The 17,355-nt window shown below is 37.8% G+C and overlaps 3 protein-coding genes across 3 annotated transcripts in view; 1 reads left to right on the top strand and 2 right to left on the bottom strand.

Annotated features, from left to right (window-relative positions):
* The window catches only part of LOC139979600 (uncharacterized), a 29,803-nt gene extending 21,673 nt beyond the window's left edge, over positions 1–8,130 (bottom strand). The window contains exons 1-5 of the mRNA XM_071990560.1: positions 7,878–8,130; positions 6,635–6,735; positions 3,546–3,746; positions 2,833–2,921; positions 1,912–2,011 (exon numbers count right to left, since the gene is read on the bottom strand). Of these exons, the coding sequence (XP_071846661.1) occupies positions 1,912–2,011; positions 2,833–2,921; positions 3,546–3,746; positions 6,635–6,735; positions 7,878–8,115 (729 nt within the window). The 5' untranslated portion in view covers positions 8,116–8,130. The remainder of the gene's footprint in view (positions 1–1,911; positions 2,012–2,832; positions 2,922–3,545; positions 3,747–6,634; positions 6,736–7,877) is intronic.
* Positions 1–17,355, top strand: part of LOC139980248 (arylsulfatase-like) — a 128,382-nt gene that overhangs the window by 91,914 nt on the left and 19,113 nt on the right. The window lies entirely within an intron of this gene.
* LOC139980104 (major facilitator superfamily domain-containing protein 6-like) lies at positions 11,759–15,882 on the bottom strand. The gene is made up of 4 exons (XM_071991481.1): positions 15,686–15,882; positions 14,821–14,919; positions 13,314–14,381; positions 11,759–12,783 (listed from the first exon to the last, which is right to left on the bottom strand). Exons 1-4 carry the CDS (start codon positions 15,714–15,716, stop codon positions 12,524–12,526), a joined length of 1,458 nt encoding a protein of 485 aa, XP_071847582.1. The 5' UTR covers positions 15,717–15,882; the 3' UTR covers positions 11,759–12,523.

Raw genomic sequence — 17,355 nt, 5'->3', positions numbered from 1 at the left:
ACAACTGCAGTGTTTAACCCCACTTAAATATCACGGTAGGCTGGCTTCATGTGTTTCAAATTTTCCCAGGTACCTTGCCAAACAACCCCCTGTCTAACACCTGTTTTTTAACATTTTTGGCACGTTTCCAAAAAAACTTTTCATGGAGTAAACTATTTTGGCTCCACTCTAGAATTAATTAGGTCAGTCAGTAAAGGATCGGTAAAGTTATGCGAAATGTTATCTTATACGTTCAAGAAAAGTAGGTAAATATCCCCGTAACATTAGGGTAAGTAAAACACACCTCAAGCCAACTGACTCCTTCGCATGAACAAAACAATCTATTCCCCATGATACACCAGGCACAGTCTATACCATACAGACATAGCACGATATCAAGGCCTCAATAGCTACAGTATGGCCATCTTTATGAAAGTAAAACGTGCAATCCCATGTTTTAGGCCACTTGGCATGATTAACTAAATGCTAAATATTGTTTCCATGTCCTTGTAGAGAACGTCAACTTCACAAAATACAATTTAAGTTGTGTTTTTGTTGTTACGTGAGATCCGTAACCGACGAAGTGGTTAGGCTATTTACTATACACTTAACTATGGTAGGATATTAATTTTTCCTTTTTTTTGTGAAAATTGTAGAAAATACTTTCTTTTTCTGCCGCTCAACACCAGATGTGGTCTTATGGTTAATTCATAAATGGGTGTACTAGAGCCTTGTTTACATGAAATTAGTTGCATTTAGCACGAAATGCCAGTTTCGCGTGAATTTTTCGAAAGTATTTTGCTCGAGCTTTCGTAAAATTTGAAAGGTTACCAACTTACTTTTCGTACACAATTGGTAATTTCTCTACTGATTTTCAGAGTTTTGTTCTCTATATAGTGAATGTTGTAAAGGACGGGTTTTTACGAACTTCAAAAGTCATGAAGTTGATAAACTTTATTTCTTTTCAACTTTCTCACTGCAATTGTTATCCTGTTGGTGTTGAAATAAATAAAGACTAATTTGTTATTTGATCATCTATTTATCATTCTTTCATTCATTGTGTGCATCTGTGTAATAAGGACTGATAATTGGTTGATATGCCTGAACTTGGCAGTTATCCCAGTCAAGCACAGGCTGTGTTGGGTTAGCCTTGCACAGTGTAGAATAATTTTTCATTGGACTTAGGGCCTATTCATTACTACTCATATTTCAGCAACAATTTTGAAGTGTTCTTATTTTTTTCATTTGGCAAACGTAAGAGAAAATTTAAAACACTGCCTAAAAAATAGCAATTCCTGGAGATACATGCAAGGCAAATATAGCACCAAATGTTGCACCATTTGGCATCTAGCCCACCTTCGGAGGGCAAAAATTTTCCAAAGGGGAGGGGGACACCCCCTCCCCTTAGACCCCCTCCCCCAGGATGGCGATTAACCCCCAGGACAGCGATTACCACCCGGACAAAAAAATGACCTGCGGAGAACACTGAATAATATATTAATCATAACAGTTATTAATAAATAAAATTAAGTAATGAATAAATCTTATAATGACGAAGAGTTTGCACATAATTCTACTATGTATTTCCTCTTTCCTATTGACGAAACTCTACAAGTCAAGCAAATTTTTTTTATAATTTTCATTTTCTTTTCTAAAGCCCTGCAAGACCCTGATGTAACTGTTTACAGAATTCTCTGACACGCATTTTCTATGATTCTTTGCTAAACGATTTATTAAAATGTTCCAAATTACTAGGCAAATATTTGGCCAACTTTTAACTAACTTCTGAAGGAAGCATAAAATCAAAAAAAAAATTCACCCCTTTTCTGCATACTGTTACCCAATTTACATCTTCCCATTGTTTTACTGATACACAAATCACCAATTGACGCCAATGACAAATTAGATATATATACATAGAGGTTAGATTACCTTGTTCATTAAAGGTCCAAGTACCACAGCACTGTCAACACAACGTCCAGTTACAACGATGTCAGCGCCCATGTCCAGTGCCTTAGAAATAGGAGTGGCTCTGCAATGAGACAACAAAACAAGACAAGAAAAAATCAACCAAAATAAGAGCTGTTTTGAAGTTGATAATATTAGTGTGTTAGTACAGGTGTACTGCTCTTTGCAGATCTAGGTTGCAATAGCCTTTATCTGTGTCAGCAATGACAAAAACTATAGAAAATGTGTGACAGGGCATTATTCTTATTATTTTTTTGCACGACAAATCAAGACAACCCAGGAAGCATGAAATTTGTTGGGTGAAAGCCACTCATTGCCGAGTACCAAAATGTCCAATTTGGGACCATCTGATTTGTAACAAAATTAACTGATTTACATTTATGTGTACAAAACATAACTTACTGCGTTTATCTATTGGCTGCACATCTGAGTTGTAACAAAATGAGCTGATCAATAGACATTACAGTACATGTGTACATAATATAATTTACTGTGTTAACTATTGGCTGCACATCTGAGTTGTAGCAAAATTAACTGATCAATAGACATTACAGTACATGTGTACATAATATAAGTTACTGTGTTAACTATTGATGACACTTACTGTCTATGACACAAGAGTAAATATCTGTTCACAAATAAATAACAAATGAAGCCTGTCAGGCCAAGCATGGATTTGTTTCTTTGTGGTTTTAGGCATACCAACCACTAAGGGAAATGTTTCACCTAATCGTTGTAGACCTATAGTTGGTTTTGGGATGGGAATCTTAGTACTATGTATATGCCTCCCATAGGCTGGGAAATACTATGTGATCCCTATCTTCCTCTGTCTGCCAATCCTCCAGACCCATCTCCCTTCACTAGATAAAACCAGACACAGCTTACCCCAAGTATGCGTTCATTGATGCAACCGCTCTTGGAAATGACCTTCCCGAGTCAATATCGGTGATTCCCTGTTCAGCTATGTCCTTCATCTGGAGACAAAACAGAGGTGTGCTGCTATTATGAGACTTAAAAAAAACTGAATGCAGGCATCGATTTAGATTCTCAAGGCACAATTCCTCAAGGTACCACTGAAGTTTGAAAATATTTTAATGATATAGATATATATATAGATCCTTAGGGGAATATGTTATTTTTCTCTGACGATCCAACATAGCAAACCACAGAAGAGTCTCCTTCGACCTACCATGTCGCCACCTCATTTCTTGGGCTGCAAAATTAACAATGTCTGGTTGAAATACTGTACATAACGTTTCATTTCAATACTGATCATTATTGATCAAATATATAATTGCAATAGAGGACAATATATGCCCTGGTTTGAAAACACTGTACATAGCATAAAACTACATTATTTGTGTACTGTTAAATCAAAACCACAATACTTGTTAAAATTAATGGGAAAGACGGACAGATTCGAGACGAGCAAAATGCTCTCCCTTTCACGGGAACAAATAAATGATGGAGAATAAAGAGATTGCTATGTTTGAATAACAACGGTAGTTATTGTCTCAATCATTAATGATAGAAATATTCTGAGGTGAAACGGGGAGATGAGAGTCATAATGAGTAACTGATAGGCATCTGTACAGTACTTGTCTCATAAGATCATCTCCGGTCACCACAGCAATTTTCAAGTCCACCCCAGCCTTTTTAGCCACTTGTTGAAGTGCCTCGCAGCAGGCTTGTGGATTGACGCCTCCTGAGTTGCTCACTACTCGAATACCTTGTCGTTTGATCTCATTCAGTAAGGGGCCCATCGTAACCTGAACGAAATCCGTCGCATACCCCATATCCTGTGTACCAAACCATTGAAAATGCATTAGACGGTGGAACGACCTGTATCACAATACATAGGGCATGAATGCTTGATACTGTCAACAGGAAGTTAAAGGATGACAAGAGGCACATACTCAGTTTCACAATTAAGTTTTTACATGCTGGGATAAGTTAAAAATGCTTATATTACAGGTTTTATTTTTGGGCAGGTCCAAGCTATTGTATCCCTAGAAGCCAAATTTCAAACTTTACTGAAGCACCCTAAATGTGGTATCATGTTAAAGCTGAATTATTGAAGTTTCAGATTTTCATAATTTTTTTGAAATTTTTTGCCTATTCAAACAATTACAGCCAGCTAATTTGCATAAATTCAAATTGCAGTGTGACGTACGGGACATTTGGAATCCTATTTCCCTGCCAGCAATATGAACTTATTGAATATAAGTTATGTGGGACATGATACACCCTTCCTTCCAATAATTTTGACATATTATGTTTGGGGGTTCATTAATTAAATATGCTAATGAGCTAGTGTCCAAATACTGATGTCCCGTACGTCACAATTTTCAGCACTTTTTTCAAGTTTTGATATGGAGGAACAATTTATTTTTTGGTGATATTCTATAAAGTTCTAATAAAGAACATTGCTCAACAATATCCATCCCCAAAAAATTGAAATAATATTCACTGCAATTCTAGTTATCAAATTTAAAAATGTGACGTACGGGACAAAATGTGACGTACGGGACATAGTGTGGTGGAAACCCTGTATTTATACATAATAAACATGCATGGGCTCCAATTGGGACCTCTACTGGAAACCTTCCAATGCTTACAAGTTTATTTTGTTGAAAGCTGGTAGTTGCAACTTATAATCCCTGCATGCCTGAAGAGCACATCATGGCACCAAATAAACTATTGACTGATGACCAGACCACCAACAGCCCGGGTGTTGTTTGACTATTGGGAAGTCAATTGTGCGTGTGGGGGATACAGAATCATCTACAATGCTATTCATACATTGACATTGAATGAGGACGACTTCAAGAATGTTGAGTTTGCATTTCAAAATTTCGTAGGCCTATTGTGAAGTGTGACTATGATAATGTGCAACTATGTTCTTGTTTCCTGAACTTAGATAGTAGACATTGAGATTTTTAGTTACAAGTGTAGAGTTTCGCTCGCCCAATTTTTGCAAAGGACAATCACTCATGAGTTTGTTCAATAACCAGTATTAGGTCTATAGAGTTTTCTTTGTTGTACTATGTAGTTTCATAGATGGATATTACGTGGCATTACTATGGACATTTTGGTATATTTTGAATGGGATGGATCATATTTCAACTTCAGGGTCATTAGTGGGGAGTATGATACAGTGTTGTACAGTATATATACCAATTTTTAAACAGTTTTGCACCAAAACTTTGCATCTTGAATCATTTGTGGTCTAACAAAGCAAGAATTGATGTTATGACTATTTGGTCTGGTCTATAGAGTTTTCTTTGTTGTACTAGTTTCATAGATGGACATTACGTGGCATTACTGTGGCCATTTTGGAATATTTTGAATGGGATGGATCATATTTCAACTTCAGGGTCATTAGTGGGGAGTATGATACAGTGTTGTACAGTATACATACCAAAACAGTTTTGCACCAAAACTTTGCATCTTGAATCATTTGTGGTCTTACAAAGCAAGAATTGATGTTCTGACTATTTGGTCTGGTAACCAGTATTAGGTCTATAGAGTTTCTTTGCTGTACTAGTTTCATAGTGGCATTACTGTGGACATTTTGGAATATTTTGAATGGGATGGATCATATTTCAACTTCAGGGTCATTAGTGGGGAGTATGATGCAGTGTACTACAGTATACATACCAAAACAGTTTTGCGACAAAACTTTGCATCTTGAATCATTTGTGGTCTAAAAAAGCTAGAATTGATGTTATGAGTATTTGATGCATGTGTAGAGTAGATTAATACTTTACGCATTCCATGTTTTACATGGAATGATCTCACAAGTACGGTCACTGCTCTGTTCCGTATCCCAGAAAGAAGGAAATATGGCATGAAATTACCAATTACATTGTTCTGGCATATCCAAATTAATGTTTTTATGTAGAAATCAGCATGTTATGGTATATTCAGGAATAAAAATATGAGTTTTCATAGTCAATTTGCATATGGACAAATTGTCCCGTACGTCACATGTCCCGTACGTCACAGGACAATTTTCATTTGTGTAACCACTGTACTGGAATGGCTTCATATTTTTTTCTAATATGTTACAGCTTAGCCCTTGGAAGGTTAGGCTATTCACTAGGTATAACAGCTTGATCACTGCCCTCCTAATTTCAGAGGGGTTTCAGCTGTGCTCTTTAGTCAAAAAAACACAAAATTCTCTGGTCCCGTACGTCACACTGTACATTAATTAAGATGGGACCTAATTAAAGCAAGTGTAGGAAATCTTCATGAGTTTGTAATGAAGTAGCAGCAATAACAAATATGAAAACCTGAAAAAGTTTCTGGAAAATGGATTCCATATAACTTTTAGACAAATTTAAGTCTCTGAAATGTCCCGTATGTCACAGTGCAAATAGCTTGGACCTGCCCTTTTATACTACTCTGCTAATTGCTAATCAATCAAAGAGGCCTGACTAAATTAATACAATAGTAAAATGCACACACCATTGTTTTAGTTCCATTAAAATGTTTGAACACTGAATTAAAAATGCAAATATTACTTTTATGATGCTACTGTATCCTGCAATCTATACCATGAGGTGTTCCCCACTTTCCCTACACACAGATGACTTTCGCCTTTGCAGATATTATGTCATTGGATGAATTTATCCGCCAATGGCAGAACTATACAATGAGGTGCTCCCCACTATTCCCTACTTACCGGTGACTTCCGCTTTGCAGCAGCTAAGATGGACATAGTAATTTCGGCCAGGTAATCAAACACCAAAAAGTCAATTTTTCCTTGGTACACAAGCTGAGGGGCTAGAGAAACAACACTAAACATTGAACGATTAGTTGCTGAGTTTGAATTTAATCTAAATGAAATTAATCATTCATGAAATGTAAGCATGAATATTCACAAAATTATGTGAGAGACTATGTGGATGAGTCGAGCATTTAAAACCAGAATAAAATACATTCAAATTAAGACATAAAATCTAGGCAAATACTGCATATGTACTTCCAGTTGCCAAGATTAAATGGCCAATGTTCTGGCTGGCTTTAAGAGATTTTTCAAATCTGGTATGAATCCAGCCGGATTTTCCGTAATTAAAAGTAATTTACAATGCATTATAATATAGAAATCACCTTTTAAATGTCTCCTCTTTAACTTAAGCACTTTAGGGAAACCATAACATTACATCTGAGCCCCACATTAGCAAAGAGAACTACTTTTACATTTCCTTTTCACCATACAGTATGTCTTCCCCTCATGAGTTACCACACAGAGTGTCTGCCTGTAAGCCTAACCTGTAAATATAGTAAGTGAACTTTAGGCTATGTTGCAGTGTAAAACAAACTCCTACTGTGCTTTATAAAAATTTAAAATTATGGCCTCATTTCCTAGTTGCATTGATAATGTATTAATTTCAGTCCTAGTTGAAATAACAACTTGAGATGTTTGCTTACTGTTTTAAATTTCTACAAGTCAAATGTCAAGTTCAATATAAAAACTTTATTCCACCTCACTTTCTTGTTGTGACTCAGACGAGTCTACAGAAAAAAAAAGTTCCTATTAAACAAATGATCAAATAACACAGAGATTTACAATTATAAGAGTCACTTAGTTCTTGTCTATTCCATGGAAGAACTTGTTCAACGGTTGGTGTGCATTTTGGAATTTTCTCTCTATTCCTGTGTAAAGGTCTTTAGAGATATCCTTTCATGTAAAGCTCTATATGAATATATTTTATTAATATCATTACGATTAGTTCTTGTACTAATATGTTTGGCGGAAGGGTTGAGATGTAATGATCATGTTTATTCGTGAAACTGGTTGTATTGTACTTTCGTTGGTGTTACTAACTTATGTTGACATTCGCCGAGGGCCTAAGCTAGGCTAATTAGTGCTAACGTTATAACATGGGAGTAACGTAGGCTGCAGTGATGTTGTCTTCCATTACCAGCTGTAGCAGTGTCGCCCCAGAAAGCTGATGCACACCCAATTCTGATATTGTCGTCCCCAGAACTCATAAGCCGACATGGTTGCTGCTCTGTAAGGTATTTTCGAGAAGAAATAGCAGCAACTCTTTGCAATACTCCCAGGTGTGTTGCTCTGAAGGATAACATTTTGAAGGAGGGCCTGGTAAAACTACTTACATATCGTGAACTGTATGGAACGCCAACGGAATCCCTAGCCATGATGATTTCCACTTTCCAAGTACTAAACCAAGGATTCACACGAAATTGATTCGACGATCCGCAGAGAAACTTTGTACCTAATCCACATTTAAGTATGCCTATACACTCTTGACGGAAAATGGACATATGACATTATATGAAAAGCACAAGGTTAGAAATTTCTACATTGTCGTCTGATATGTTGAACTATACTGTCACAAAATACAGGAAAAATATTCAAATTGATCTGACCTTGCAGAAACAGCTTGAAAGCTTTCTCGAGGGCCACAAGCATTTTCTCTCTGGCCGCCTGCGGTAGATACTAGCGGGAGTATGTGGTTTTAAGGTATACAAAATAGTTTTCGCAACCGGGTATAGATCAAAGCTGCCCCTAACTCTTACATACTAATTGTTCTTCCAGAGATCCACTACAATTGAAATGTGGCACAGTTGGAATGTTCGTTTAGCTGTACATCAACGTACACGGTATTAAATTATTCCATTCATCTCCAATGTGGGGAAGAACATATATTCCACATTCGGTTAAAGAATAACAACTACATTCCCTTACATTTGTGGCTTTTGTGTGTACAAGGAGGTGTTAGAAAAAGAACAACATTAAAGTTGAACGTTTGAAGCAATGTGCGTTTCTGCCTGTAGTTTGATATTGTTCGGGAAAACATGTGAATGATGGACTGTTTCGTCGTCTGCTACAGCTTATGCCTTGAAGTCCTACGTCCCCAACAAATAAGTAGTATTTCCAGCCAGTCATAATTTTTTAACGAAATGTGAAGATGTTGCGGAAGTGAAAGCTCCAGTATATCTGATCCTGCATGCTGAAAGAGATCCGGTTACAGCAGTTATTTGCCGGGAATTTCGATAAAATTTCCTTTTTGGAACTCTTAATTTCTCTAAGGAATTCAACAATAGGTAGTAAACGTGCAGACGTATTTAATTCATACTACCAAATTACCGATCAACTGATCAACTTAAATCGTACGTAAATTATGTATGCAGCTGCGATATTATAGTATACGACAGTACAGATTTGGCTTTTAACTCTTCTCAAAATAAACACCAGGTAGTTTTTAATGTTGTCTGCATCACTTCAAAGTATTGCATTTGTCTCTTGGATTTTCTAGCACTCTATTTGGAAGGTTAATATGCTTATTTTCAAGGCCGGCGCAATGAGTATGCGTGTCAGGAACTTGAAAATAAAAGTTGTTTAATCTACTCCCAAACACGTATTGAGAAAAGTAATATCTAGAGAGAGAGAGATAGGTGCAGAGATAAATTGCTCCATCTTCCGCCCTAGTATGTATGTGTCACATGCGTCACACAATCGTCTACTGTATGTTCATTACATTTGGAAGGCTATATAAAAACCAAATAGAAGAACGCACATGATCAATGCAGACATATAGGTAAAGTGCCGGATTTACGGCGGGGTCCACCACCGCCCATGCCACGGGCCCCCACATTTAGGGGCCCCCCACATTTGCGTGTCCAAAAAATGGAGACATAATTATGATGCCTTTCCGTCCGTCCGTGGATGTTCAATATGTAAAATACGGACCTTTGTACGAAACTCCACACTGAACGAAAGTTGTCTTTCCAGAATTACATGGGGCCTATAAGAATACATGGTCTTTATTCTACGGCATTTGTGTAACTTGTCACACACGTGACACCACAAACCCCATACATTTAGTGTTAACAGATGTAAATTCTGTCTGTTTTGCACAAAACAAATTGGCATCCCTATAGATATTTGGATGACGTTCTAGCTATCAACCACCGATCATGTGATTCCTATACGGAAAACGGAATGTTGATTCCTGGAGGGGCATTAGAAAAAAACAACGTAAAAAAAAAACATATTTATTGTGACAATATAGTCAATTTCCAGAAAATGAGATTTCAAAATAAATAAATGTTTAGATGCAACTTGCAAGGCCTGGGAAGTGCCATTTCCAGCGATCTGGGAAGCATTTTCTGCATTTTCAGCATTTTTCTCATTTTCCTCACGCTACGCGCCAACCTATGGTGGCGCTCCGCTAACATAGTAGGCTAACCGTGAAAAGGGTCCCAAACTATTCTGGCCCGGGCCCCCATAAGCTAAATCCGACCTTGTATATGTACGTATGTGTAAATGTACTGCTGTGGGAAATGACATTTCTATGGAAGGGGGGCGGGGGATCGGGGACTAGCGAAAGATCCCACCAACGCTGCCACTTGAGTCATGTGATAACTCTCAAAGCACCGCTCTCCCAACTCCTAAAATCATTCTTCAGTATTGCAAATTACCTCATAAGTTTAGTTAGACAACTATATTTACTTACATGCTTATGACTGCTGAATCAAACAGCTTTCATTTCAATTGAAGATACAACTAGTATTAAAATATGACAAATGATCAAATGTTTTCTTATATATAACAAAATTAATAGTTAAATACTACTTTATGTAACCTAAACTCTTTACTAAATAGTTAGGACTAATTACCTGATACCAGTGGCGGCGGAACCGGGGGGGGGGCTTGGGGGGCTCAGCCCCCCCAATGAAAAAGTTGAGGGGGCAAATGCATGATAAGCCCCCCCGCCCCCCAATATTTACCAAGGCTCCGATACGTGCATCTGCCCTTTTTCAATGCATACTTGTCGATCTGTCCGATGCACACGTATACTATATTGGTGTAATAATTTTAGTAATTGCTGGGGGACCCTCGGCCCGTCCCCTGGCTATAGACCACATATTGTCACCCCAACCGCGTCTTCACGCCCCGTGAAAAGTGGAAGCAGTGAGTGTGAGTACCGGTAAGCGTAACACAACTTCGTCTTAGGCCAATGACTTGCCTCATTTCAGCCAGTTCTCCAACATCCCCTTACTTAGTGGCGGAGCGTCCATATATACAGTCAGGGGGCGGATACCCCCCCCCCCTGATGGACTCAAATGGACTGCTGGCGCCCTTTTCAGCTTTTCACTACTTTTTACTTATTCGCGATTATTGACTATTTTATTGCGCTCTCATATACCTATTGACATTTGTCATATTCTGTTGGTGTAATTTTCCGACAAAATGGCGACGACACCTATTTATTCTCCGTTTATCTGCAAATTAGCAAGGCCCGGAAAGGGTCATTTCCTACAATCTAGGGAGTATCTTTACTCAAAAATTTTCTGTACGCTCCGCGCCAACCTGTGGTGGCGCTCTGCTTAGATAGTGTCGAAAGCGCCCCTACAGACCATTCTTGCCCCCCCCCCTGATCAATACCCCTGGCTCCGCCACTGACCTTACTACACTCAAAAACGTCTTTGCGAGTACACTACGAGTAATAGCTACTCTCTTAAAACACCATCGAATATACAAATTACAATGTTTTTACAGACTTTTACGTGCAATCTGAGAAATTGCAGGCTTGAGACCCAAATTTTAGGGCTAGGTATTCGCAGCATAAAACACTTGGGAAGTGCCGTTTCCGGCCATCTGGGGGTTTGAAAACACCCAAAATTTTCTTGTACGCTCCGCGCCAACTGATGGTGGCGCTCCGCTTAGATAGTCTCCACACATTAGCCCCCCCCCCCCCAATAATTTTTCCGTTCCGCCGCGCCTGCCTGATACCAATACTAAAGATATTTAAAAAAAACAATTGCAAGAAAAAAATTGTGTCTATCTTTCTACTTTATTCTAGAGCTATACATATAACAGCAGTTTACTTCGAATCCCAAAGGAGAAAGAGAAAAAGGAATAGGGGGTCACAATTGAATCACAATACAAATGGGCTTTATGGTCTGTGGTTAGTTTAATCGGCTCCGTTTCCATTAATGGGAAGCGCTTGATCTCCTATACACACATAGTTTATGGTTTATTGGATTTTGTTTTGTATTCCCTCTACACCACACCACTTAAAAGTAGGTTTCCGAAATGCCTCGAAATAGAGACGTGCCCTCTTAAGGTACCATGGGTGCATGCAAATAATACATAACTGCTCTTGTTTCATATGACCAAGTAATGCTTAATTGTATATACGTATGATGCAATTGCGTTATTTATGACTAATAATGACTACGTTCGAATTTTAGAGGATACCACTAGGTGTATGATGAAAGAAAATATATTTATCTTTTTTTTTACCATTAATCAGTCGGGCAACTAACAGTTATCGACAAATTAATGTTTTGTTAATAAAAGCTTGACACCTCGAAAATTGCCGTCATTCGTTAGGAGCTCGTGTGTACGGTGTTAAACTACGTGATCCAGCTACTTTGCATATTCATTCTTAATGTCATTGTATAATAGACCAACTTAGTTGCTAAAAATCTACAAGTACTATGAGCTGTCCATCTTTCACATGGTCATAATGCATATAAACTAAATTTCCGCCCCACCCCCCCCCCCACCCCTCTTATCCCTCCAAATGACACCGCGCTACTCGTTGTCTTGCACAGCCGGATGTTTATTATCTAATGCATATGCATTTTTGTCTTGTTCGTCGTCGTTTACAACATACGGCTTCTTCTCTTCATCGTTGATTACGTCACTACCTGGTTTAATGGGAGGATAGAAACAAAGAAATGTCCGGTAGATTATGAACACAGCGACACATGTGCCTGCCATCGCTCGAAACAAGTTCCTTGCCCCGTATTGTTCGTAGAATAATCCACCAAGTATGGTGCCAGTTCCCTCACCTGTCGGTGGCAGCAACAACAAAAAGGTATGAAGAATGTATTAAATAATAATAATAATGAAAAACAATGTTTCTACTAAATAAAGCTATGTATACACAAGAAAACTTGCTTTGAAGATACGGGGATAAAGTAAGAAGAAGGTAATAAAGCAAAGACTTGTATAGGCCTATGTATATCATTGTCACCCCTAGCCCTCCCTATAGGGGATGGAGAAAGGATGCCCATGAAACTTACAGAGGAAACAACCATAGGAGATTTCGATACAGTTTTAGATCGAGAAACGTGCGACTGAGCGGACAATTTTGATCGACTACTGTTTAATTTGTAATGATATCTTTTACAATCCATTATTTCAGAAATGAATTTTGACAGTTAGTGCCCATGCATAAGTGTAACATATTGCTCTTGGGGTGATAGACAAAGCAATTTTAAGGTTTCAGCGATAATTACCCGGGTAGCCCAGTTTGAGTGTTTTCTATAATATGAATGGAATATTTGCCAATAAACCTCCATATCTCTTTTATACTTACTCAAGCCAGCGGTGACTGCAAATGCCATTGTCTGCATGGTTGCGGCCATCCCAGGAGGAGCTACGGAATTACAGAAGGAGGTGACGGCTGGCCACAAAATTCCAAAACAGATGCCGTGAAGTAACTCTACAGGTAGAATCCACCATGGATCCCACAAGAAGCTATATGCCAGGAATCGGACGGCATAGGCTGCTATCACCAACAAAAAGGCATTCTCGTGGCCAATTTTGCGGATGATATATTTGCTGTTATAGAGGAAAAACAGCTCAGCTGCACAGTTAGCAGCCGGACAGAGTGACCGGAGGATATGAGGAGAGCCAAGTTCGTCGAGAAACAAGTACTTAAAAGTGTCTTGTCCGTAGGAAAATCCATATGTAAACATCACCAGGAAGAAGGCCACAACCCTTGGATTTCTAAATACCTGCGCGATATTGCGAAAGAATGTCTCGGGAGGTTTATGCGGTGCGAAGTCGATGTTCCAGACTGGAATGAGGGTCAAAATTATTAAAATGGCAAATATCACGTACGCTGGTGTGTATTCATGTAAGAAGAACGGATTATGAGCGTACAAGTCCATCAATGCACCTGCAGAGACGGAAAAGACCATACCACCAATACTGCCCCACAACCGCTGTCTTCCGTAGGTTGAACCAGGATGGAGTTTGGTCATCTCTTGCGTATTGGCGTCCATCAACGGAGTAACACCGGCGTTAAACATCTGGCCCGTGGCGATCAAGACCAAGCTCAAGGAAAATGTAAGACGGGTCCTCTGCCATTGGTTTTCAGGGGATCCAGCGCCATCCAACACCCCATCGCCGTCCGTAGCGGTCTCGTTATATTCTCCGGAACCGGGTACAAAGATTGTGCTGAAGTATGTTCCTCCCACACCGCAAACGTTCATCAAAACCATTTGCTTATGGATACTGAACTTATCTGCGACAGATCCCCAGACAGGACTTACCAGGAAATCGAGAAAAGGCTCGACTCCTCGAATCAGGCCGATCTGACTTGGACTCAATCCCAGGTAACGGAGGTAAACCGGTAAGACAGGAAACAGAGTGACCAAAGCTGGCAAGAAATACAGAGGAAAAAGTATAGATCATAAATAGAACTATTATTGATGTACACTGGAGGGACTGAAAACAGGAGAGGGTCGATTGTCACCTTGCTAGAAGTACACAGTGGCTGGCATAAATACACATGCAATATACAATATATATATATATATATATATATATATATATATATATGTGTGTGTGTATATATATATATATATATATATATATATATATATATATATATATATATATATATATATATATATATATGTTGATACGGTTTTAGACAATATATACATATATATAAATATATATATATATATATTTTTTTTTTCACACAGCGTGTATGACAGGTTGATGGCATCGGGTCAATTCAGCTGAAAAGAATATCCCTTTAAATAATGGCTGAGAAATCTGTAGTTTTTAATTTGTGTCATAAAGAGACTCACCACCAATGTAGCACAAATAGGTGGCTTTGACTGGTAAGAACGCCCTGCTGATTTTAGGGGGGCAAAATGGAATTGTCTTTTCTCGATCATTATTCTCCGCTGAAAAGCAAATGTCAAACAAAAGAAGCATTCTTTACAGAAAAATAAATAAAGTTATTGCTTAAAATATGATTAATAGCATGAATATACATCTATCATTATGATTCTTATCTATATAACAAAATATTGTATTAAAATAAGTGAGAAGAAACAAATCGTCTAAACATAATTCAAGGATAACGTTTTTATAAGAACCCCCCCCCCCCCCCAAAAAAAAAAAAAAAAAACGAAGCCAGGCCCAAATATATCAGCATGTAAGGTAGCTCATCCATGAACTGTTACATACTTTTTTGAACGTAAATAAGCGAATACATTTGTGCAACGTTAAATAAACTGAGGAAGGTGATTATTTGTATTGACATAGAAATTACTTTATTTGGATCGATCTTTCATTAGTAGGTACCGTAAAGGCTAATTTAGACATTCTTTCTCATTACGTTGGTAACATGAACTTCTCGCTTTTCATAAAATAATTTTTAATATACTTTTGAGTAATCAAAATAACAGAACATGATTATGATGCGGTATATGAGATCAATTTAAGGTTTTCAATTAATCAAAATAATTCACACGAAATAAAGCCGGCTGAATAATTTTTGTGTGCATTGATAATTTCATATAACTTTCAGCATATTTCTCAGTTTTGTTCAAGTTAAGAAGTATTTAAAGCGGTCAAGTAATATGAAGAGGTACTTAATTAGATGAAATGAAGGCAAAGCTTTATGTTTTTTTATTGTTATAATTTTATTGTGATAATCTCACTTACCGTCTGTCTTTTTTTCTGGTAAATCGGCCATGATTTAGAGTAGCTCAAAATTTACTCAGTGTCAGAAACAGCTAAACTAAAAAATGCCGACAGGCATTACCGCATTTTATACCGACTATAGCTATCGGCTCATGTATTGGCTGTATTAGCACTATTGTCGTTTTACCTCAAAGGCTTCAATTTAACTGATGGTGAGTTTGCTTACCAAACTTGCATTCAACTATTATATAATTTGTTTTTATGAGACGATAAAGATAGCTTTGTCAACATCGTGTCAATCGATTTATGATTTAACAATAATCTGTTATTGACATCGTCATCTTCGATTCTGATAAAAGAATTGACATAGGCCTAAATAGATAGAAGATGGTAGCCTTTTTTTCTTTTCAAAGTATAAAAAGAGTCTAGAAAACAAATGTATGCAGCTGGGTCAATTGTTATGCGTTTACTTTAGTACAGAAGCAAGGTCAATGAGTTTTTTTATTTTCCTACTCTGTATACGATTGTATGCATTAGAAGCAATAACAACAATAAAGGACAGCTAGTAAACATGTCGTTTGTGACTTCATTGATAAACAAAGAACTAAAGGATAACTTTAGGCACCAAATTGACTTTGATATGATTGACAAAGTCACTGCTATTCCACTTAAAATGTTGGAGAAATGACCCTTCGAGCATCTGAGGTTCATCAATCACCGATAGACTATAGTAACCACCTTCGATGTTGGAGAAATGACCCTTCAAGCATCTAAGGTTCATCAGACACCGATAGATTATTTACCACTTTTAATGTTGGCGAAATGATCCTTCAAGCATCTAAGGTTCATGAGACACCGAGAAACTAGTTACCACTTTTAATGTTGGAGAAATGATCCTTCAAGCATCTAAAGTTCATCAGTCAGAGAGAGACTATTTACCACTTTTAATGTTGGAGAAATGATCCTTCAAGCATCTAAGGTTCATCAATCACCGAGAAACTAGTTACCACTTTTAATGTTGGAGAAATGACCCTTCAAGCATCTAAGGTTCATGAGACACCGAGAAACTAGTTACCACTTTTAATGTTGGAGAAATGACCCTTCAAGCATCTAAGGTTCATCAGACACCGATAGATTATTTACCACTTTTAATGTTGGAGAAATGGCCCATCAAACACCTAAGGTTCATCAGTCACCGAGAAACTATAGTTACCACTATTAATGTTGGCGAAATGACCCTTCAAGCATCTTAGTTTCATAAACCACCGAGAGCCTATTTTACTTCGTCTAACACGCAGTAACTCGCAGGTTATTATTCAATACCTCAGATGCTACGCAAAACTTATAAGAAAGCATAAAACACTTTTATGAACCCAAAGAACATGTTATGTAACCCTTTTCAGTTTGTCTAGAAAAAAATATATTATGCAACGGTGCTGAATCTGAATGGGTTAAGTCGGCAATAATCTTTGATATATTGTTCGATATTTGGTTTCGAACCTCTGGCCAGCCAAATCAACTAGTGCCAATTGCCTAGTTGGTTAGGGTGTCAGTATATAAAGCGGGCCCGGCTCGTGTTCAAATCCCGGTACGGAATGGAAGTTTTTGTCTTTCACTGTTCTGGATTTTACATCTCATTAAAATTTCAAATATATATATTGCCTTACGAAGACCGACAATACCTTTTTGGG

This window comes from Apostichopus japonicus, chromosome 14 (assembly GCF_037975245.1).
Source record: "Apostichopus japonicus isolate 1M-3 chromosome 14, ASM3797524v1, whole genome shotgun sequence".
NCBI classification, from domain to species: Eukaryota; Metazoa; Echinodermata; class Holothuroidea; order Aspidochirotida; family Stichopodidae; genus Apostichopus; species Apostichopus japonicus.
The sequence above is the reverse complement of the archived record's forward strand: the minus strand, read 5'-3'. Positions and strand labels throughout refer to the sequence as shown.